The sequence below is a fragment of the Cimex lectularius genome, unplaced genomic scaffold, assembly GCF_000648675.2.
Source record: "Cimex lectularius strain Harlan isolate CLEC.00 unplaced genomic scaffold, Clec_2.1 scaffold115, whole genome shotgun sequence".
Classification (NCBI taxonomy): Eukaryota; Metazoa; Arthropoda; class Insecta; order Hemiptera; family Cimicidae; genus Cimex; species Cimex lectularius.
The window spans coordinates 575,006-598,213 of NW_019392707.1; the positions used below are offsets into that span (position 1 = coordinate 575,006).

General features: G+C 37.6%; 1 protein-coding gene across 1 annotated transcript; it reads right to left on the minus strand.

The window, feature by feature from the left end:
- Positions 1 to 14,160: 14,160 nt before the first annotated feature.
- LOC106666933 lies at positions 14,161 to 22,768 on the minus strand. Its single transcript, XM_014394486.2, has 3 exons — positions 22,644 to 22,768; positions 20,847 to 21,053; positions 14,161 to 16,124 (listed from the first exon to the last, which is right to left on the minus strand). The coding sequence occupies exons 1-3, from the start codon at positions 22,690 to 22,692 to the stop codon at positions 14,332 to 14,334; spliced, it is 2,049 nt and encodes a 682-aa protein (XP_014249972.1). The 5' UTR covers positions 22,693 to 22,768; the 3' UTR covers positions 14,161 to 14,331.
- Positions 22,769 to 23,208: the final 440 nt, after the last annotated feature.

The window sequence follows — 23,208 nt, forward strand, 5'->3', positions numbered from 1 at the left end:
ACTTGTAGATCAAGGAAGTCTTTTTTCTTACCAAATTTGCCAACTTTAAAATGTTTACCTCTTAGGAACTGAAGTTTTGTTCTTGTCAGATATTTCCATTAGATCCACTCGAATAAAATTAACCTTTGATCATAAACTCTGATCCTGCTAAAACATGATCCCCCAAACACTCTTTACAACAATAAATTTAATAAAGTCTCAACAGACTACAAAGGAGAAGAATAATTCAGAAGAAAATAAGATACAATGATATGGTATACAGATAGCTCCAAAAGAATTGAGCGAAAATAAATTAATAAATAAAATTAAGGAATTCCTATATAAGCCCAAAATATGAGCAATCAAATTCATTAAGAAAATAGCTCTCGGTTGATTTTTTTTATTTTCTCGATCAAAGAAAATTCTGCCCTTAATTTGTCTCATTGTTTAAATAAAGGATTTTTTCAATGTTTACTTTTTACGGAACATAAATTGTTTATTCAGTCTCATTTCAATTCTGAAGCAATAAACTGTGTAATTTTCATCTTTGTATTCTTGATTTCAATTTTTCAACTTCTGAGGATGTTGCGCGAGGTGTGGCACTTATTGATGATGGACGTTCCATCAGGTAACGGCTACTGCCATCGGAGTGCCTTACGAACTCTGCGAGACGCCGTTTAACGTTTTCGAGAATCTGGGTCCTACCATAGAAGGCCCGGTTCTGGACGCCCCAGGGTAACAGAACCACAGGATGACCGTTTTTTGACTTCGATAATTTTGCGAAACCGGCACCTTACTGATAGATAGATAGATAGATAGATAGATAGATAACATGCGTTATTTACATTAAAGAGAAGCGTTACATAATATACAATATTAAAAGCGTTTTACAGCATGGATGCTTATCCGTCTGCCGGAAGTTGGCTGTTTTTTTTGTTTTTTCAGGCGAGCGAAAAATAAAAAATAAAATAAACTATATAATAATGGTAATATTAGAAAACTATAAGTAAAAACTAAATTATAAAAACTAGCTGATTTTAGATACAAGTTAAACAATTATGACTCGGTATTATAATCGTACCTATATTGCCAGGCATGACGTGCATAGTGTGCTAGANATCACCATTCTTAAAGAGAGGAAATATAATTGACCTACCAAAAGAAGGAGGAACAACACCTGACTCATAAATAAAATTAAACAAGGAAAGGAGGCGTTCTAAAAAACAGTCTGGAGCATTTTGGTAAAATTCGTAGGGAATCGAGTCAAGACCTGGGGTTTTGTTCGACTTGAGGCTAACCAGTACCGCTTTTAATTCCGCGAATGTGAAGGAGGCATCTAGCGCCTCATTCCAAATCAGGGGTTCAGCAAAGGAAGTTGATGTCTTCAGGGGCGGGTTAAGTAAGGCGCCGAAGTGAGAAACCCAGGAATCTAATGTAATATCTGAGCCACAAATAAAATTCTTGCTTTTGTATAAATTGACCAATCTCCAAAACTCGCTAGCATCCCTTGTGAGAGAGAACCGATCAACAACCAAGGCAAAAAATTGTTTTCTTTTGTTAACACAGAGAGTTTTATATTTTTTATTAGCAAAAAGATAATTTCTTCTAATAATGCTTGAGTTTGTACTACGGAAGAGGTTTAGTAAGGCTAATACTTTATTGCGCATCCGCAAACATTCAAAGTCAAACCAGGCATTTTTTCTTTCTAACACAGGACGATTGCCCACACTACAACCTGAAAAAGCCTCTTTCATTAGACCAGTCAGGGAGTTTAGCATATTTTGAGTGGTATCGAAAGGGACCAGCGCCAAATTACTAGATAATATTTGTAGCTTGCACTTATAAATTTGTGAAAAATTTTCCTGCCACTTTAGTCTAGAAAGGGGGGGAAGAGTTGGAACATTTGAAGAGTGTGCACAGAGTATATTAAAAGATAGAGGGAATGCACCTTACTGTTGTTCAAGCGATTCCTCAGCTCCAGGAAGTTCGAGGTGTCTAAATTTCTAAACGCACTGCTCGAAGAAGATTAAATCACTATGTACTGATGGCTTTTCTTCCCGTGAGGAACAGAATTGACCATAACACACAGAGTTGCACGGCTCCCATTTGCTCGAGAACACAGCCATTGGTCTTTGGACGATTTGTCTGCTGTACTTTTTACAGATGAGTGTACATTTGCTCTACGATCTCCAGATGGGCGTGAAATATTATAGAGAAGGTGAATTAAAAGGTACGAAGCATGTAATTTTTCCCAGAGCCAACCTTTTCGACGTAGGTTTGTTTTTTTGTGTAGAAACGTTAGATTTTCGTGCTAGTACTCTCTAAAGTATTATTTGGCTCATAGACCGGATGTTAAAACCTGATAACTATAAAAACGAATTAAAAACTATTGAAACCTTAGCAAAAAACAACGGGTATCAAGAAATATTCATTGATAGATTGCTAGTTAAAAGAATAAAAAAATTAACTTTAAACGAATCAACAATATGACTCAGCCACCCCACCACAAATGAATCATTAGGTTTCCGTTGTTTGCCATACATTAGTGAATTATCGGAAAAAGTTAGTAAAATTTTTAAACAAGAAGGTTTTAGAATAGCTTTTAGAAGTACGGGTTCACTTAAAAACATCCTCTCAAAACCTAAAGACAAAGTAGACAACTTGGCAAAAAGCGGGGTTTACCAACTCAATTGTAATGATTGTGATATTAAATATATAGGACAAAGCGGTAGAGAAATAAAAACAAGAGTAAAAGAACACTTGCCTAAATCGAGCAAATTTTCGGAATTTAAGGACCATCTAAAAGAAACAAAACATAATTTCAATTCAAATTTAAATACAAGAGTGTTACATAGTTTCAACAAAGGGAAAGAACTAGATTGGTTTGAGAAATTTGAAATTAAAAAATGTAAAATTGAACATGGTGATAAATGCATTAATAATATAACAGATTTTGATCTACCTCCCATTTTAAATATGTACATAAATAATATCAAACATCCAAATAATTAAACTAATTATTTTAATTGTTATTATTTTTATAGTAATTTAATAATATTAAGTATTTACTAGTATAATATTTATTTGTGTTATAATTTCCGCGTTTTGCATGTTCAAATTGAGCGCCATTAAAAAAATCAGCTGATAATTGGAACGTCGCGTCAGCGGGTTCACTTTGGCAATTCATGTCGAGAGACGTGGTTGTAGAAGTCCTTCAACCTGATGATGAGCTAAAAGGCTCGAAATCCGAATCGTTCCAAAACAACTTACTTTGAGTAGGAACTATCTTTTTAAAAAGGATTGAACACCACACTCACTCCATCATTTATCATTTCTATATGTCTCTAAAGTAGTTCAAATTGATTACTGATTACTGTACATACATACACGTGTGTACGGAGCTGAGGCTATCATTTCTCGCAGTCCACCGGAAACTCCGGTTTTTGTATAATAAAGCCAATAAATACATTCGTACTAAAACTATCAATATTATAAACAATAAAACAACACTGTTTCCTCCCAAAATCCCACTCAGATACTCGCTGCCGTTCTCAAGCACGATTCTCATACCGGGTGGCATTCCTGCATGCTCTCTACTTGGAGCCATAATTATACTCTTCAATAACCGAAACGTTTGTTTAATTTAATTTGTTTTAGTTAGGTATGTTGGTTTTAGGTTTATCTTGAGCAAGATAGCAGACACAGTCTGTTGGGAAGGGATTACTATTGAGGAATATTATTGTGAAGGGTTTTGCTTCGAAGGGTTAATGACACGCGCGTGCTGTTGCTTTGATAAGTTTTATACGCCAGTGTTTTCTCCATTTGGCTATTCGCTCAGAGGATAGCACAGCTGTGTCGTCGGCAAAGGATACAAGAGGAAAGTCGGGATATCTGCCGTGTAGAATAGGTAAAGGATCGGTTTAACTACGCTCCCAGAGGACAATAGTCGGAATAAGCCTATCCTTGGCGGACTCTTATAACATTGAAGGCAGGTTTAGATTATTTCGAAGTAATGTTAAAGTCGGTTGCTTGCGAAACAGTTTTGTTGAGTATAAATTAAAATTGTACATGTTCGAGTCGTTTTAATTTTGTTTTGCTTTGTTTATACGAAACCTTCAAGACTAAGGAGATTTGAAGGTGAGGCGTCTCACCTTTCCGTACTTCAACATCCTCACTTTCCCTGGTTTTCGTGGGCACAAATTGCTGGACACGATACTTTTGTTGGCAAAATTGAATATTAAAAGGGAACACATAATTAAAGTGCTGCGAAATAAAGGTTTTACTATTCAAAGTTAATGAGATTTCTTCTGGATATCTGCAGGTGAACCTAAGGTTTGATAGTCTCCGACCAACCGGGTCCGTCTGTTCTCGCTTGTTTGGTCTTTGGTCGTTACTCACATTTAAATTGTGAAACGTAACTGGCTAAATGAACCACCGCTAAATATGGCTAAATGCCGAAACGTGTGACCGTCGCCAAGACGATCGGAAATGACCGATTAAAAAATTAAGTTTTTATCATAGAAAATTTGTTGAACGTATGTATTAAAACATACAAATAAGTGAAGCACAATAATTTTTGTGTTGGTTTTTTAAACGTATTCTTAGAACAATAGAAATGTGACGTTTGCTTGACCAGTCAATCGATGTCATAGCGAGTGACAAAAACCAGATCCGGAAAAAATCCACTACATGAAAAGTCTTTTGTTAATTTTCGACCTCTACAAATAATAGCGTAGAACTTCGTTAAAATTAGATGAAAAAACATTTCTTATCGACACGGCTCTTCCTACAAAGTCTTACTGATAGAAAGAAAAAAAGAAGAAATAAGGTTGTTTTTAGAAAGGTGACTAAAGTCTACAACACCTACATAAGTTAGCCTTAATTTTGTTTACATCGTACTTTGTTTACGTTTCGACGGAGTCTGGAACCTTTCGACTTGACAAGTTTAGATCTCGTAACGGAATCCAAGGGTTAAATTCCCACGAAGGAACTGGGTGAATGGACAAGTCGATTGTGAGTTTGTCATGTTTTGGTTGTGAATTGCTCTAATTCGCGTGAAATCGTCAATAGTTCATTTCTTGTTGAGGATGATGAACCTGTAGTTCGGTCGTTGCTGCTCACACTGGTCTGCCTATCCAAGTATTGTTTTGCCTTTTAAACACAACACACACACACACACACACACACACACACACACACACACACACACACACACACACACACACACACACACACACTTATATATATCTTTACGTATGCTAAAACTTTTACATGGATAATGACATTGATTTTTTTATGACGTCTGCGTTGTGATGAATCTGTTGTTTCTGCTTACACTGGTACGCCTATCCTTGTTGTTTTTTACTGTCGCGTATCGGTGTGTTTCTAGTCCGTTTGTCCTTTTCCTCGCTTCGTAACTCAGCTGAATACAAAATCACTTCCCAAGCCCCTTAACATTTCACAATTCACTGGTGCTAACAACTCTCATATTTCATTCCTCACTGAAGTGAGCGCATGACGAAACGCGTTTGAATAGTTCCACAAAACCGCGAGTGAATACGGACCACCCAATAAGAGACCCGAGTTCACCGATTCGCAGACCAACACTCAGCATCAACCCTCATATTATTTTAATGCCCGACCACAAACCAACCCATTTACTCAAACAGTGAACCTACATTTGCCCGCAGGAGGAAGTGTTTTGGGATGTACATCCTGACCGTACAAGAAATGATCAAATTCAACCATTGAAGCCGGGTCTACTAATAAATTTTTCGGTGAACTAGGACCCATCAGTGTGCTCAGGGAACAGGGCATACAATAACTCTCGAAGGGTGCTGTATATTACACACCCTAATATTATATCTACTTCTAATGCCCGGCTAGCCACTGAAGAATATATATGTATCCATTTATGTTTTAGTGGTCAATTGACCAAGTTAATTCTTTCAATTAATTATTCTTTTTATTTGAGGTTTTTTGGTTGAGATAAAAAAGTAAGTTTCACGAGCGGGATTCGAACCCACGACCTTCGGCTAAATACGCCGCTGCTCTACCACTTGAGTTATCGTGACTTCGAACCTCTCGGACACCAACTCTCCATCTCGACTCAAGCTGAGAATCGAATCCTGATTACACGACATTTGAAAATGGCAAAAAGGAAAATTCGAACGGTTGTACTGGTATAGGAGTGGCGCATTTAGCCGAAGGTCGTGGGTTCGAATCCCGCTCGTGACACTGACTTTTATCTCAACCAAAAGACCTTAAGAGAGATAAAAAGATCAGTATATAGTCAGTATATACATACACAGGGTGTTCGGCTCTCGTGTTACAAACTTTGCCAGTAGATTCTACATTCAAAATGGAACCAAAAAGTTCTAATTAACTATGGTCCGATCAACAGTTTCGGAGTTATTTCACTTTTTCTAATTTTTTAAGATTTCACTACTTTGCTTCAAATAAGCAATGATAACTCCAAAACTAAAAGGTTTTCGGCAAATCCGTTGATCCCACTGAATTAAATTTCCAATAAGATGTGATCAATACTAAACTTGCAAACCTAGCGAGAACTGTGAAAGATATCTTTTTTTTTCAAAGTTGAAAAACTGAGTGGATTTCTTTTTGCGAGTTGTATCTATTATTGTTTTAACACGTTTGTCACAGGATTAGTTCGATGTAATAAAATTCTTTGGTGCTTTCAGAAAAGTACCCAATTGGTTACATTTCAAGAAAGATGGACCTGAAATTTGTACCTTGTGTGTCGCTAAAGAAGAATATTTTTTCCAAGGTGATCCGTATGTTCGTCAAATCTCATTTTACCAAAGAAACCGTTTGAACATATAAATGCTGGTATTTCGGTTGACGGAATTCTCATTGCGACTAAAAGCTCCTCCCTTTCAGCTTTCACACCCGTCGACGTTTATCTTCGCAATTGGATTAGCGGTTTCGTTGGTGGGCGGTTGAGCAATAATTGCATTTGAGAGACTGGGGATAGGGGACTTTGTCTGCTGTTATGTACCATATTGCCAGTAATCTCATAATAACTCGGCTTTCAGCTCATTATTATCACTCCATTTCTGAGCCATTAATTAATAAAATTCCGTTAAATTCAACTTTCGTTCTTTTTTAATCTAGTGATTTATTATGTTTATTTTCATAAAAGAGATTAAGGGAATTTTAATTTGCACTGTTGATAAGTTTTTGAGGAACCGGGGTGGTCATGCGGTTAGGGCGTCCGACTCAAATTTGCCCAAATTGCCTATTGGTCCTGGGTTTGAAGCCCATGGCTTTTTAATTGCAATGATATTCAAAATGTATTATAAAGTGGTCGGACCCCTCGACCACGACACCCAAAGACTTGTTGGAACATAAGTCCTCCTGTATGACAGTCTTTACTTTACGTACTTTTACTTTTTATTGAGAAAACGTTCAAATGATGATCTATTAAATTATCAAAATCAGATAGCGAAAAACTAACGTGCGTTTTAAAATCTATAATCGGGAAGTTACACTTGCCTCTAATAAGTCGAATATCTCGTGATACATTTCCGACTACAACTTTTACTTTTTAGGTTTAGCACTACAAAATTAACTTTCAATCAACTTCACATGAATGCATAAAAAATAATTTATACAAAAGTTAATATTTATAATTATTTGGAGATCGTGAGATGCTGTCTGGCGTGACTAGTTTTAGAAAAACATTTTCTTCATCGTGCCAACGTTTCGATCTTTATTGAGATCATCTTCAGGGCCTGGGATTTATAAACACTGTTTAAATTTTATGAACAAATGTAGAATATGAAAAAAATGAATTTATACAATGCTAGAAATTTTAGATTTTTATAATTGTTCGGTAAGCATCTACATTCGCTTTTTTGGGTTTTCTTGGAGGAAACAGGTCGAATATCTCGTGATACATTTCCGACTACAACTTTTACTTTTTAGGTTTAGCACTACAAAATTAACTTTCAATCAACTTCACATGAATGCATAAGAAATAATTTATACAAAAGTTATAGGTTTGTTTTATTGTATATAGAAATAATAGTTTTGTGCCTCTAGCGTGTGTGTGAGAGTGAATACATTTGTTAGCGTGATACGATTACACTTACAAATGCCTAAACTGTAGATATTTATTAAAAATTCCAAACAATTGACTTCCTCTTGGGGCCTACTGACTAAAACGGATTAAAAGAAAATGGAACGGTTGGATTGGCAGAGGAGCTCTAATGTATCCAAGAGCTTGTTCGATAGGTAGACTCTCAGAGGTTCTATATTCAACCGTCTAAGAATAGGCCATGCGAGGTGGACTCACAACACTTTTTGGTAAAAACTCGTGTATATAACTGGCATGTAGATAAAGGTTTCCGTGAAGTACGAATTCCATAATAGGATTTTGCTTTGTATGGAGATGGGTTTTTTAAAATTTAATTTACTAAGATTAACTTAAAAAATTACTAGGAGGTAATTGAATTAGAAATAAGTAATTAACTTAAAGTCACTAGGAGGTAAATGAATGTCGATTGAAATAAATAAAATTTGAACTTTTTTCAAACCTTAATAACTCATAAACGACCATAAACTCTACAAGAAAAGTGCCAGAAGTAAAATCTTTTAAAAAAAATTCGTAGAATTTAATTCCATATTCAAAATGAAACCTTCCGATTAGAAAAAAAGTTGCTGAGCCTTGGGAACTTTGAAAAAAAGTTGACTTCAGATTCAGGTTCTACGTACAAAATTATGTAAAGACCAGTTCAATTTTTTTAAATTATTCCCAAACAAAAGAAATAAAATGGGTTAGTTTATAAATAATCACCCGGTATAGGAATGATAGTTTTGTGACTCTAGAGTGAGTTGAGAGTGAATGTGCGAAATGTGCTCAGCTCAGCTCAGCCTTGTCACGTGTTTATTTACAAGCGAGTGCAGATTTGAGCTTATATAAATCAGTAAAGCGAGAACAGGCGGACCGGTAGTTGAAGCATTTTAGATCCTTTTTTTTAAACGGAAATAAAATATCACCCATACGTGAGTCAAGTGCGTGGTGAAAGAACCTCCAGTTTGGTCGTTTCAAATCATTTTAGTGTGCCTGTCCTTATTTTGGATTGGCAGACGCGTTCTTTCCATCTTGGCCAAAACAGCCAGGATAGACGGACCAAAATGATTGGAAACGATCAAATTGGCGGATCTTTCACCACGCAGACCCCAAGAAAAAGAGATTCTCTTTAATTGTATTTTCACAATTTTCGTTTTAATATCTAAAAAATTATATATTTAAATTAGTCATTAATCAAGTGTTGGCAGAGAAATTAACCGCATCAGTTTTTTTTTATCCTCAATTGATTACGTTTATTGGATTTTGACGGAATTGGGTTTGAAGAGGGGGACGTTCAGGGCATATGGTAAGGGAGGAGATAGTCATTATCAGTGGACGCCTACTTCACTTATCTAATGGGATCAAATGCTTTCTTGGCCGTAACGTAAACAAAAACGAGAGCTTTTAAATCCCCATCTGCGATCCCTTCCCTCAGTCTTTTAACACATTCCCAGGACACCTATCTTTTAATTTCCATTCATATCTTATGATTTCGTAAAATGTTGAAAACCGACAGAGTCGAGGAGAAAGATGTCGGTTTTTCCCCACTCAGACAACCTCGAGATTGTTTGACGGAGTGGTCAGTAATGGTACAAAATATAAAGCAGCAATATCTGTGAAAGGCTTAACTCACTCAAGAGATGGGCTTAATTAAACAAAAATATATTTTTTACTTGGTAGTTATTAAAAAAAAACAACTAAACCAATGGAAGTGCCAAACATTTTTAACTAGTTAGTACCGCTATGGCTACAACCAACCCTATTTCGTATAATTTATAGTGCTAATTATTTTTCTTCAATAAACGTTATGTGTTCCATTGTGTGGGCTTAAATTGTATGGTCGGGTTGTAGCACTTCTTGGACTAATGTACAATATGGAGTCCCATATACTTTGTTGTATTGAGTTAGTCAAATGTTTTACGTTGTCGTCGAAGGGAATTATTTAGAATTGGTTTTTGTTCGATGTCTCAAAATAAGTGCCAGTTTATCGGTCCGTTGATCAGGGAAAGTCGAGGTGCATTTAGTTTTAGTTGGGTGAATGTGGTGTGAATGAGGGCAAGAGGGCTATCTATGGTCGGAGGAGAAGTCGTCTAGGGTGTAGGTGTCCTAGTGTAGGATGAGATGTTGGAGCAAACAAAGCAATCAAGGAGGTCTTTATCTTGAGGAGGTTGGCCGGTAGATAGGTTGGGAAGGTGCTAGGAAGGAACAATTGGTTAGAGAAATGACATTGTGAAGAAGTCGGCCTCTCGGGTTTGCAACACGGCTGCCCCAGCTTGGATGTTTAGCGTCAAAATCGCCACCGCAGATGAAACGACTTCCGAGGATTGAAAAGAGGGACATAAAGTGGTTTTCTTGAACGGTCTAGTTGGGTGGGCTGTAAATTGTTGCGATGGTGTATGAAAATGGCTTCGTCAGTAGAGTAATCGCGGTAACCTGGACGAAGAGTGTTGCGTTGAGTGGTATTAAAAAATGGGAAAAGGAATTGCAAACCAGTACAGCAGTTCCCCCATGTGCAGTCCTATGGTTATGTGGGTCAGACACGTATGTTATGTAGTTTGAGATGAAAAATTTCTACATGTCGGTGAAGTGAGTTTCTGAAATCAATACGACGTCAAATCGTTTTTCGTGTAGAAGTATCTCAGGCTCCTGTCTTCTTTCAGTCAGTCCGTTCGCGTTCCAGAGGAGGATGATAAGTGAGTGCTGGGTTGGGACCATTAAGAGGAAGGTTTATGAAAGAGGCTGTTCACAACTGTGGTTAAGAGAGCTAGAAGAGTGTGACTAGGGATTTGAATCGTTGAGGAACGAACTTAACAGATTGGTGACATCTCCTGTGGGAGATGTGCATGGCTGAGGTTGGACGAGGGGCGTGGAGAGAGAGCGGGAAGTATGAGAAACTAAAGATAGCTGGGTACCGCGACCGCCCGAGCAAAAGAAATATTTTTGCTGAGATGAGATGGTTTGATGACGGGCCTAGAAGGAAGGATGTTTGGTGGTCGACTAGTTGGCTGTGAAGTTTTCTGCTGGGCTAGTTGATGCTCGTAGACGGGTGGTGAGTTCCGTAGACCCTGGAGTTCTTTATGGACAATACAACCTTGTAGTTGGCTGGATGATGTCCGTTACATAATGCAAAGGTGGCAGGCGTGTCAAGCTTTTCAGTACAGTTTTGAGTCATCTGTTCTCCAACACATTTCACGCATTTGGTTTGTGCTGACAGTAGGATTTGGTGTGCGTGTATATTTGGCAGCGTTTGCATTGAACAACGTTGCTTGTGGGATTCTTCAAGTTTTATTCTTTAGTACAAAACTGTATTAATGTTGAAAACGTCTTTGTTTTTCATACTGGGGTCTCGGTCCATAAGAAGTAGAGGCAGAGTTGTTTAGTGGCTGGGTGGTGTAACATTCCTTATGGCCAAGTTCGGTTAGTTTCCATTTTATCAATTCAGGCGGGACACTGGTGCAGATTCCGGATTACCACTGTGTAAGCTCTTTCTTCTTCTAACTGGAACGTGATAATCTGCGTTACGTTGCTTGATTTACTTAATTATGCCTATGTAGCTTTCAACTGTTTTGCCGTTGATGATGAGATAGGTGATCCGCGCTTTTGTTGTGAATTTTAGAAATATTTCGTTTTAAATTATATTACATGAGCTTGATCTTATTTGTTTTGTTTATACTAAGCCATCAAGACAGATGAGAATTGAAGGTGAGGTGTCTTACCGTCCAAAGAATCCCACCTTACGGCGAGACCAGGGCTTCCCAAACATTTTAGTCAGCGTACCCCTTTCAAAAAACAAAATCAAAGGCCGACTCCTCTCATTCAAGTATTTAAAATTAGATTCTTAATGTATGTAGTAAATCAAAGTTTTATAAATTCTCCAGTCCATTCCTAAGTGAGTGATGGAGAAGGATATTATTATGAAAACAAACATTAGATTGACATGCTAAACTTTATTTACTTTAATCCGGAACACAAACATCAAATTGGACAGACCCGAATCATACGGAAATAGGGTAGGTAAAAATCGAGCCAAATTCAAGTCATATTTTGAACATTAATGATTAATGAATTTATGGGACAAATGAGGTAGTTTTAGTTTGCACAATTTGGGTTTAATTTTCGATAAGTGGAGATGTCGGGTTCACCATCTCCATAAGTAAGTTGTCGTTAATGAAAAAAGAACACGTTTTCATTTTTCAACGAGCGGTTAAAATTTTTTGTTTTCCAGATGGAGCCAAAAATGGGGGGTAAGTATCGGACTCTAGATTTCAACGTGGAATCTGAAATAATGTTGAGCAATCTCTAATCTGTTCGATTTCGTATCTATCATCCAAGACGAAGAGTAGAGATATCATTAGCGTAAAGAGCCACTTTTACGTTCTTAGTGCGAGTTATTTTGTAGAAATGTAGAAAAAAACATTATGGGTCCAGGAATAGAGCCTTGAGAAACACTAGCAATAATAAAGGAGGGAAAATTCCAAAGGTTGTAGGTTGAGATGGGGAGTTGGTGTCCGAGTGGATCGAAGTCACGATAGCTCAAGTTGTAGGGCAGCTGCGTATTGAGCCGAAGATCGTGGGTTCGAATCCCGCTCGCGACACAAACTTTTTTATTTCAACCAAAACCTTACATAAAAAGATTAATTAATTGAAACTAGCAATAATGTTTCTCGGTTGGGAAATAAATGATCGAAAGGAAACTCGGAATTGTCAACATATTAAGAGTGGACTAATTTTATTATGTAGGGAAGGAAGCTATTATTCCATCATCCTGCTGACTATACCGTTATGCCAAACAGTGTGCCTTTTGGATACCTATCAAAAGCATGCCAGTATGCTTTCTTACATTGAAGGCTAGCATTATGTCATCTACTATCCTGGGTAATTGAGCAGTGTGGGGTGAGCAAGCCGGGAACACACTTACCCGACGCCTTGCCACGTTTTGGTGGGGTATGCAGATCTATCCGACGCAAGCACACATCGCGTCCAGTCCACAGCGTTCATCACAATAATCACTATCACAATCGCAACGCATCTTTTGTTCTTAATGCACTATTTTGAGCAAAACCTTGTAATAAATTGTTTGTTAAACTTAATTGTTTTAAATAAAGTTACTCCTAACCATCATAATAAAACAATAAGTTATAACAAATAAGTTTATAAAAACTTATGAATTTTTGATCTCGTTTAATTTGGTTTAAATTAAAATAACATGTTGTAATTAATATAACGACAAAATTACATGTACTTAGTTTGAAATAAACTACAAAAAATATGAGTGTCCTGTTCTGATGCTACCCGACGAAAATGGTGTAATTTAACGAGCAAAACTATGATATAAATTGTTAATTAAATTTTATGAGCAAAACCGTGTAATAATGTGTAGAGATTAGTGACCGTTAATCGATAGTTATTCAGATATCGTGAGACCGCATCTCACGATATCTGAATAACTACCGTGTAATAAATTGTTCCAATTTTAGTATATGTACCGCCGAAGGTAGTACAATAAATTGTTAGTTAAATTCATTATATCAAAAAATCGTATTCCGGTGTTTTGATTAATTTTCTACCAAACCATTAAAATTAATTTTTTAAATACAAACTAATTAATTTTTAATCACAGTTAATTTGGTTTATATTAAAATAAGTATGTTGTAAAATTAATATAACGACAATAATACATGTAGTTCGAATAAAAATATGAGTGTCCGATTCTTTTGTCTTCGACTGTACTCCATGCTACTCGACGAAAATCTGGGCAGTGGGGATCGCAGAGCGTCGGGTAGGTTAGCGTGGCATAGCATCGGGTAGATGTGCAGGGGGGTACAACCTTATGGAAAATCGGAGTTTGGATTTTCGTCGGGTAGCATCGGGTAGCGTCGCATGGCGTAGCATCGGGTAAGTGTGTCTCCGGCTTAAGCATTGTTCAGTTAAGCTGGCAAAAAGCTCATTCGATTTATTGAAGTGTCGTGAAAAGAATGAACCCCGTTGAAAGCATGAGTTATTTGTTCAACATTTCAAAATAACCTTGTTTTTTCTTTATTTGCTAAATGTACGTATTACTTTTTTAAAGAAATAAATTGTTTTTTCTCTAACGACGAGTTTTATTATTGACTTGAAGTGCCGAATAAATCAGCAAATTGATGTTAATAAAATAAATTTACTTGAAATGATGGAATTCAGCCGGTTGGTTCAAATCGTGTAACTATATTAATCGTGTTTCAAGAAAATTTAGGACAAATTACGGATAGATTCAGGGTTCAGGGCAAGATGGGCGGGTGGTCGTCGTCGTCGTCGTCGGTCCCGAGTTCCGACTCTATTTCTCTAATTCTCCTTTCTTCGTAGATTTTAAGGAGGTCTTCGTTAATAATTTTCGATAGCAGTTTGTCAGCGGCGTTAATAAGTTGTTTTTCTTGTTTGTCAGGCTTTGATCTCTGTTTGGAAGTTAAAGAGGGTCGACTTGGAAATACGAAAGGCTTCCGGGCGTCATTTTTTTCGACTTTTAACACAGGTTTTGCACGTGGCTTCTGTGCTGCGGTCGATTGTAAAATGGCCATGAGTTTTTCCCATTCGTCTCTTTCCGGTCTTAAAGTCGTCTTGACGGTGGTTGTAGGCTCACTCGGTTCGATGGTTTCTTCGACTGTGCTTATCACTTCCTCTTCGCTCGTGTCCGTAATCGCGTCTTTCTGAATGCTCGTGCTGAGGACTTGATTGTGTTTCTTGTACATGGCCTTGAGCCGAATCCCTGAGTCTACTTTGCAGCGAATGATTTTCTTCGACTTCTTTAAATAACTGGTTCTGTTCTGTTCCGCCTGGTAGGAGAGATCGTCGAAGAAGTCCGATTCCGTTTCGGTACCGTCTTCCACGGAATCATCGCTGTTGTGGCTGGTGAGATCCAGTCCGAAACCGTAAAATGCTTTGCTCAGTTCGATGTTTTCATGCGACGGTATAGTGTTCACAGTCGCTAGGCTTTTTCGAGAGTAGACGTCTACTTTGCTTCTATGCCTCGACGACCTCGCATCGGCCGTGGAACATTTCCGTTTAATACATCGCGGCTTCGGACTCGGCGGGCCCATCGGAAGCTTTTTGTGGAATGTCGGATCGCCCTCTCTTAAGAAAAACGTAAATATTTTAGGGGCGACGATCGGTTCTCCCGGTTCTACGGTTTGCGAGGCTGAATTTCTCAATATTACGTTAGGTCTATTGGGATTGACCAGTGTGTATTCTTTCTCGGATTCTGCGGGAGACTCAACTAGAGGGGATGTCGCATGGTCGACGAATTCTACCGTTCTCTCCGAATACGCTGTGTAGGCGCTTGGCGGGTACGGCAGGACGAGAGGTTCGCGTTCTGGCAGAAAAGGCTTTATGTTTGACTTCCCCTTCATGTAAGCTACAGTTTGGACTAGACATTTCACCAAATCGGCCAATTCTTGGTTGTGAGCCTCTTGCCAAGTCTTCTTGCTTCGCTTAAGGCCCGAATTGCCTACTTCCGATGTTCTACTACTTTCGTAGGCGTAAGTCGGATATTTGGCATAAGTCGCCACTTCTTGCCTCGACCCGGTGAAAGGCGGTTTTAAATCCATGTTAGGGATGGAACTGGAGGGCACTTCGAAATAATGTATGGATAGGTTTTCGGTATCTTGATTAAAATGCACGTCAGGCCCTGATATCTCGCTATGATCCCAGTCGTTATACTGGAATTCGGACGTGTTGGAGCTGTCGGTATAATGATACGACGAAGGGACATCTTTAAGACCTCGTTTTAGCTCCAAGGAACCTTTTCGTAATTTATTTTCATCATTATAAAGGAACGATTCTATCGAGGGATATTCTCGAAATTCGAAAGGACGAAACGACGAAAACACTCCATACTTTTTGTCCGTCGATTTCTGTTCGGTACTCGTACTTAACTTGCACGAAGATTCTTGATCCTCTGAAAGTGCTTCCTCCTTCAACAGTTTTGATAAGAGCTCACACGTGTTTATAATAAGATATTCATATTTTTCTGCCAACTTATTATTTTCCTCCTGACTACTCATCACCATTGTTTTATCTGCAAAAATAAATAGGAAATTTAATTTAGCGTTTATATTTAATTCATTACCCTACCTAATAAGTCTAAATAAATAATGCAAATAAGGCTGTGCTCAAATTGGTGCAACTCCTTGGTTTTATGTAGAGGGCGTGTAAGACTGCCACCAAATATGAGCAACGTGCTTGAGCTTCCTCCTCTGTTCTGATGGTTAGAGGAAACAGAGTTGTTTGATTGTAGTGTGTGCGCGTGCGTGCGTGCGTGTGCGTGTGTGTGTGTGTGTGTGTGTGTGTGTGTGTGCGTGTGTGTGTGTGTGTGTGTGCGCGCGCGCATGTACATATACTTTACCGCTAACTCTGTAGGGGTTAGTTTAAGAAAAGCACAACTAATCGGGTACAACATTCAAGTCCCTTTATTTAATTATGGTTTAAATATTCCTCGTCGTCTCCTGCTGACCACTGACCGACTCTTGGCCTACTCCTCGCGACTTCTCGTCGATTCCTATTGACTTCTGCCCAACTCCTGGCCAACTCCTACAGTCCACGACAGCTCTACTCCCAAGGACTACGCCGACAGCCTCTTCTCCACGCCGGCCTTCGCGCGAGCCATTCACCACAAGGAGACAATGTATTTAAGAATGAGTGAGAGGGTGAATGGGTTTGGATCTAGGAACTGCATGTGTTGGGTGCAGAATTGACATAGCCGTTGACGAAATGCGGAGCCCAACCTCGACGGCTGGACGGATAAGACCGTGGTCTGATTCCAGGACTGCCATCTCCTGAGGTGGGTGATTCTCAAGACCTTCCAGTAATTTATCGTACCCAACAAAAGCTGGAATTGCAAGTAGACTGCCAGAAATGCAGGCTCATAGGCTGTTATCAAATTATGAAGCTCATACACTCAGTAAAAAGTCTCTGAACACCTACTGGCTTATTTATTTTAATTATTGTTATAGTGTAAATGCCGAGAAACACTCAACCTAAGCCTCATGTGAGGTTAAGGCAAAAAGCGTATGGAATTGTATGGAATTCCTGGCAAAAGTCAATGGCACCAATGACTTGATCCTGGCATGGGTCCCTGGGCTTATGGGGCATAGAAACCAGGAGAAAGTGGACAAGGCCAAAATAGGAGCCAATATAAATTCTCTAGTCCATGAACCCTATTGTGGCCTAGCACCTTGATACATCCAAGAGTGGATCCTTAATGAGTCAAAAACTTGGTGGACCACACCCCAGGCATGAGGTACGCAAAGAAATTCATAGATGAGCCATCTGCAAGACTGACAAAGGAATTACTGGAAAGTAACCACAACAGAATCAGGATACTGGTATGATTCCTGACAGGGCAAGACGCCTAATAAGGCACCGAATAGAAGTACTGGCAGAAGAAACATAGTGCAGATACTGCCAGGAAGAAGAGAAAACCGCAGAACACATGCTATGTTTTTGGGAGGGTCTATGTAGGTGTAGATATTTGCAACTAGGAGAGGAAAAGACGCAAAATCCTACATTAATGAGTCACTGGTAAGGCTATGGCTGAAGCTGGCCAGTGAGTTATAAAAATAAAGGAACACAATAATCTACTCAGGACGAGGTGCAGAACGCCTAGTAGATGCCTCTTTTATCCCTACCTGTAGTATAATCTACATATCCCAACAAATAACATCCTTATAGATAAATAGCAATGTACAATTAATGTAATATTAATCACTAGGTATGGTAACAAAAAACTAAATGCATTTAAAAAAATAAGGGAATTTTTTTTTATTGAAGATGCCTATCAAGATTCGATTTGAAAGGCATAAGTGATCTTAAGTCTATGACATTTGAAGGCAGATTATTCCAATTTTCTAAGTTGCAGTTCAAGAAGAATGTTGATCCAATTAATTTCAGGTAGTGCTGTTTTTGAATTGTCATGCTATGGCCACAAGTTTTTGAGCATGTATATATCTCGAGTTGTAAAATTAAGAATTTAAGTCAGTCGACGTAGCTGTACAGCTTTAATTTCTTTGCATTTTTTCTACAAGTTTAATGTCTTTTTGAAAGTAGGGCCTCCAAATACTACATGCAACCTCTAGTTTAACTTGGTATGCAAGAAAGCTTCCTTTTTTGACAATGTTCAGGATAAGTTTATTCCACTTTAAGTTTTCTGATATTGTTATCCCCAAGTCATTTTGAAATTAAGTAGAGAACAAAGAACCACCGTCAGCGCCCAGATGGAGAACACATGGAAATTCCTTGGTCCAGTTGGGAACTAATTGTAAGATTGTCTAATGAAGGGAAATCATTTCATGGAAAAGTTAATGCACTTAATAAGCGACCCTCGACAATTCATTACATCATCTCCCACTAAAGTAGCTCGGTAATGCTGAAAACAGTGTTCATATAGGCCGGAGAGAAAAATTAAACACTACCTAAGTCATTCTCAAAGAAGTGATCTCCTACCCATCAACAAGTGAGCCGAAAATTGCAGATATTCTGTATCAGTATTATAACATTTCAGTTATGCCCCAAACAGTATGAAAAAGTATTAAAAAAACAAGGCACGCACGGATGCAATCCCAGAATGAAGCCCTATATAATAAGCAAGAAAAACAGGGGAAAGCACGTCCAGTTTGCTAAAGAACAAAGTAAGCCTGATGCATTTTGGGAGATTGTTATTTTCACCGATGATAACAAATTTAATGTCTCAGGGTCTGGTGAAAGAAAGTGAGGCATAAGCCAGGGGAACAATTGTGTTTGTTGGGACTGCATGGGCTATAGAGGAGTTGGCAATTTATACACCGAAAAATCCGATGGGATCATGGACCAGTATTCTACATCTATGTTCTAATTTAACGGGAATTGGGTATAGAAAGGACTTTCTGTTTCCAGTAAAACAATGACCCCCAATCGCCTGATTTCAACCCAAATAGTAGGAATGGATATTCAGATTACTGAGATATCATTTTAATCAGTGTCAGTAAATAAAAAAATGAAAAATGTTGTGTTTAGAGAGTTTTGTTTGTTTTTTGCTTGAAGTGTATAACGTTTCTGTTTAATTTTTACGTATTGAATACTATTACATGTTATATGGTTTTTGTTATTGAAAGTTTGTAGTCGCAAGACATTGTGTTGTTAATCAATTTAGTCTACCGTTATAGGCTAATATCATCACTTTTACAAAATAAATTACAATACTTACAACAAATCAGTATGAAACTCAATCAAATCAAAATATTAAAAACTAATTAACTGTAATGTAGTTAACTAAAATATCCATATTACGTTAGGACGTCATGTTGAAGAATTTTTGAAAAACTAAATCTTTAAATCTTCCACTAAAAGGTTTCTATAAAGTAGTACAATTCTAGTATATCTAATTAGGTTGGCCCAGTCTGCCCCAACCAGTAAAATATATTAACCACTCATTAGATTTTTCACTCTAAACTGAAACTTATGGCATACCAAATAAACAAAACATAGCTCTGCCAAATAATGGGTTACAAATAGTAAGTCCTCAGGTTGATGAGATTGTATTCCAAAACAAAGCAATGTGAAAAATTTAATTAATGGAATCCCAGAAACTAACGGTAGAACTACTAACACGTCCTAGTTAGATGGGCTGTTGGCTGGGCACTGCAGACTCCAGAGGCATATGTATACGCTTGGAGCAACAGAAACAAGCACGAAGGAGAAAAACTGCATAACATCTGCTGGTGCGAAGGCTTATGCAGGCTGAATTCCACTCCTGAGAGAGGAAAAGCCCAACGGATACAGGATCCCTTAACAAATTTTTTGGATCTGATAAAAAGCCTTAAGCTTAACGAAGAGTCCTAGATAATAATGGAGACGGCATAATAAACCAATATTGGTCACCTTGCATTAATTTAAAATAGGAAAATGCATGTGAAAGTGAAATATACACTCATTTTTCTGCAAGTAACGGAAAGAGTACAAGATTTCATCCCTTATTTACAACTATATACAGTAGCTCCTCTTTTGAGTTTTATTTATTAGGCCAAATTGGACGTCATGTTGAAGAATTTTTGAAAAACTAAATCTTTAAATCTTCCACTAAAAGGTTTCTATAAAGTAGTACAATTCTAGTATATCTAATTAGCATCCCAGTTGACATCCAAATCCTCGTTGCTGCTTGTAGCTGCTTATAGATTGGATGGTATTCCCATCCAACATCCTTCTTCTGCACTCGTTAAAATAAAAGGTAACTACATCCTGCACAAAATTTTCCCACTCCAGTTTTTTTATGTCTTCCAAATTCTCATTTAATTTATTTATTACTTTCTCTCCTCAATTTAACCAGTTTTTACACCACGATCAGCCAGGTCAGGCGGAAAGGCTCATTTAATGACCTGAGTAAAGTCATGGATAGAAACACATCCAGACTACATATATCAAAACAACATCTTGACAAATATTTTAAAAATCGATTTGACAAAACTGATCGGGTTTGCTGGTAGTACAGCATTACTAGATGCTAATGGACTTACTCTACCACCCTGAATGGGTTAACGTTAACAAGTCACTTGGATGTTTGACATTAGTGTAAACCAGACACCACTAACACCAAGCTGAGCTTGATTGTCCTTTATGACTCTTAGAAACAAAGAATGATTTAGCTCCTAAATGTATATAGTTATGTATATAAATCCAAAAATCAACAAACTTATTTCCTATAGTAATTGCACGTGACATTTGACAAAAAAGTATTATGCTATGTAGAAATAATTTAGCAAGATCTTACCGTATATGTCATTTAATATGCTTAATTCTAACTTGTTGCACACTTTCATATTGCACACGGCAGACAAAAGCGTTAAAGCCTCTTTGGCTAGACATTTTTTTTGGTCCAAATCACTATATGAATAAACAGTTTCTGTACTTGATGTAGAGTATAGTTGGAGTTCATCTGGAATTACCTTTTTAGCTACATTATGAATAGCATTGGCACCTAAAAAATGATATTTAGTTAATATAATACAATAGACATGTTGAAAATGTGGACATTTTGAAAGTGAAATTAATCAGCAGAGAAGCTCTCATGTACAAGAATCGATAGGTGGTCCTCGGAAGATCTGACTCACTGAAGAGGGGGTCTCCCTCACCCGATTTAGAATAAGAAATGTGAGGTTGACCGGCATGTAGAGAAAGATTGATGTGGCCGATATAATTGAAGGGTGCCAATCCTTGGCTCCATATAGAGAATGCTAAGAATGCCACTTGATATGAAAATTTCATTTGAGATCGGCAGCGAGTATATGGGTCCCCTGTTCTGATTCTTAGAGCAAAAAAGGGTTGTCTTATTGTATATAATGATGATTTTGTGCCCCTTAATTAATGAGAGTTAATGTGTAGAATGAGAGGGCATCGAGTACTCCACCACCCTGAATTAATAGTATGTAAATATGAAAGAATGATTTAAGAGTGAGTATGAATTATTTTAGGAACTGATTGTATTGGGGGCTGAAATGACCTAGCTGTTGGCAGCCACCAGAGCCACCAACCGGTTGGATGAATAAGAATGAGGTTTGACCCTTTACTACCAACACCTGGTCTACAACCCCAAAGAATATCTGGGGCACAAAGGTGCAAAATGGCCATAAACAGAGCCAAACAACGGGGGGAGCCTATCCTAAAAAGAACCAGGAAAGGAAGACAAAACCCTAATGTAAAACCCCGGATTCTGACACCAAGGCAAACCACGGGAAGTGTTGACCCCAAGAAACCGGGGCCAACACCAACCAAAAGTGGCAAAAGGGGCAGGTCACTGGGTAGCACCCCATCATCAAGTGGAAGTGCTCCTAGGACATGCCCCAAAAAGAGCAAAACTGGGGGAGGCGGTGTGGAGCGGGTCATCNCAGCTCAATGGAGGTTTAACATAACGTACGAAAAAGACTCAGGGAACCAAATTGCAGCAATAACACTCAATGACCTGATACTTCTGAGAAGAAGGATTGAGTCTATTGACTAAACTAGGGAACTGGGAAGGTACAATAAGCCAGAAGGCTGCAGTGCCTGGGGAACACAAGCCCCGCTTCCCGGCATCCCTTCCACTATACCATACCATACCATACCAACACCTGAGGTAGGTGATTCACGAAGCATGACAGTAATTTATTGGAAATTACAAAAGCTGGAATTGCCAGTGGACTGGAAGAAGTGGTAGGCTCAACTCATTGCACATGTGTAGGTATGTACATATGTATGCAGATTTGAGCTGATATAAATCTAATCAGTAATATCAAAATAACACTAATTAGGTCAAAAGTCTGTAGAAAATCTACCATTTAGATTCTGTTTTAATTTGCAGGAAGTTTTGTCTAAATAAAACTGGCATCAATGAACACATGAATGCACATGTATATGTAATGTAAACTATACACAATTTAATTAAGCATAAATGAAGTACTAAAAACACTCTGACATTAATGACTTATTTTGGCTACCTTGTATGACTACGTTTCTAATAAATACGTTCTAATCTGACAAAATATAATACTTGATGTTTTATGTTGTGTTCATACTGAATAAACAAACTTACACGTCGTGTACAATTGCTCATAAAATTCCTCACTTAAATTTTCCTTCATTATAAATTATTTATAACTGTAGATTTATGTCAAACTCACTGAACTACTATTATATGTTTTGTTATTGCAAAGGAGAACTATGGTCTCATAGCAACATAGAAATAATTCATCATTATGACATCTGATTTGAAACTAACAATTTTTTAAATTAATACAATTAATTATTAATAAATTAATATAATTTATAACTAGTATATTACTATGCAGAATACTTTAAATAAATAATTTCAATAATTTGTCAAAAGTTATTCACTTAAATTTTGTGCTAATCAAATCATCCACCTCAGATTTTAACAGTCCAGGGTTTATGCACAACTCGTTGACTATACTACAATTCAATCCAAAAATGTCCAACTTGTTCAAACCACACTGAGTATAATGAAGTAGAAACAATCCATCTCTATTGACTGATTTCTTTGGAAAATATTGAAACCATAGAAAGACAATTTATTTTTTTTATAATGACTGGTGTCATTGAATATCTGAATGAAGAGTTATGAATGTCATACGAGTCTT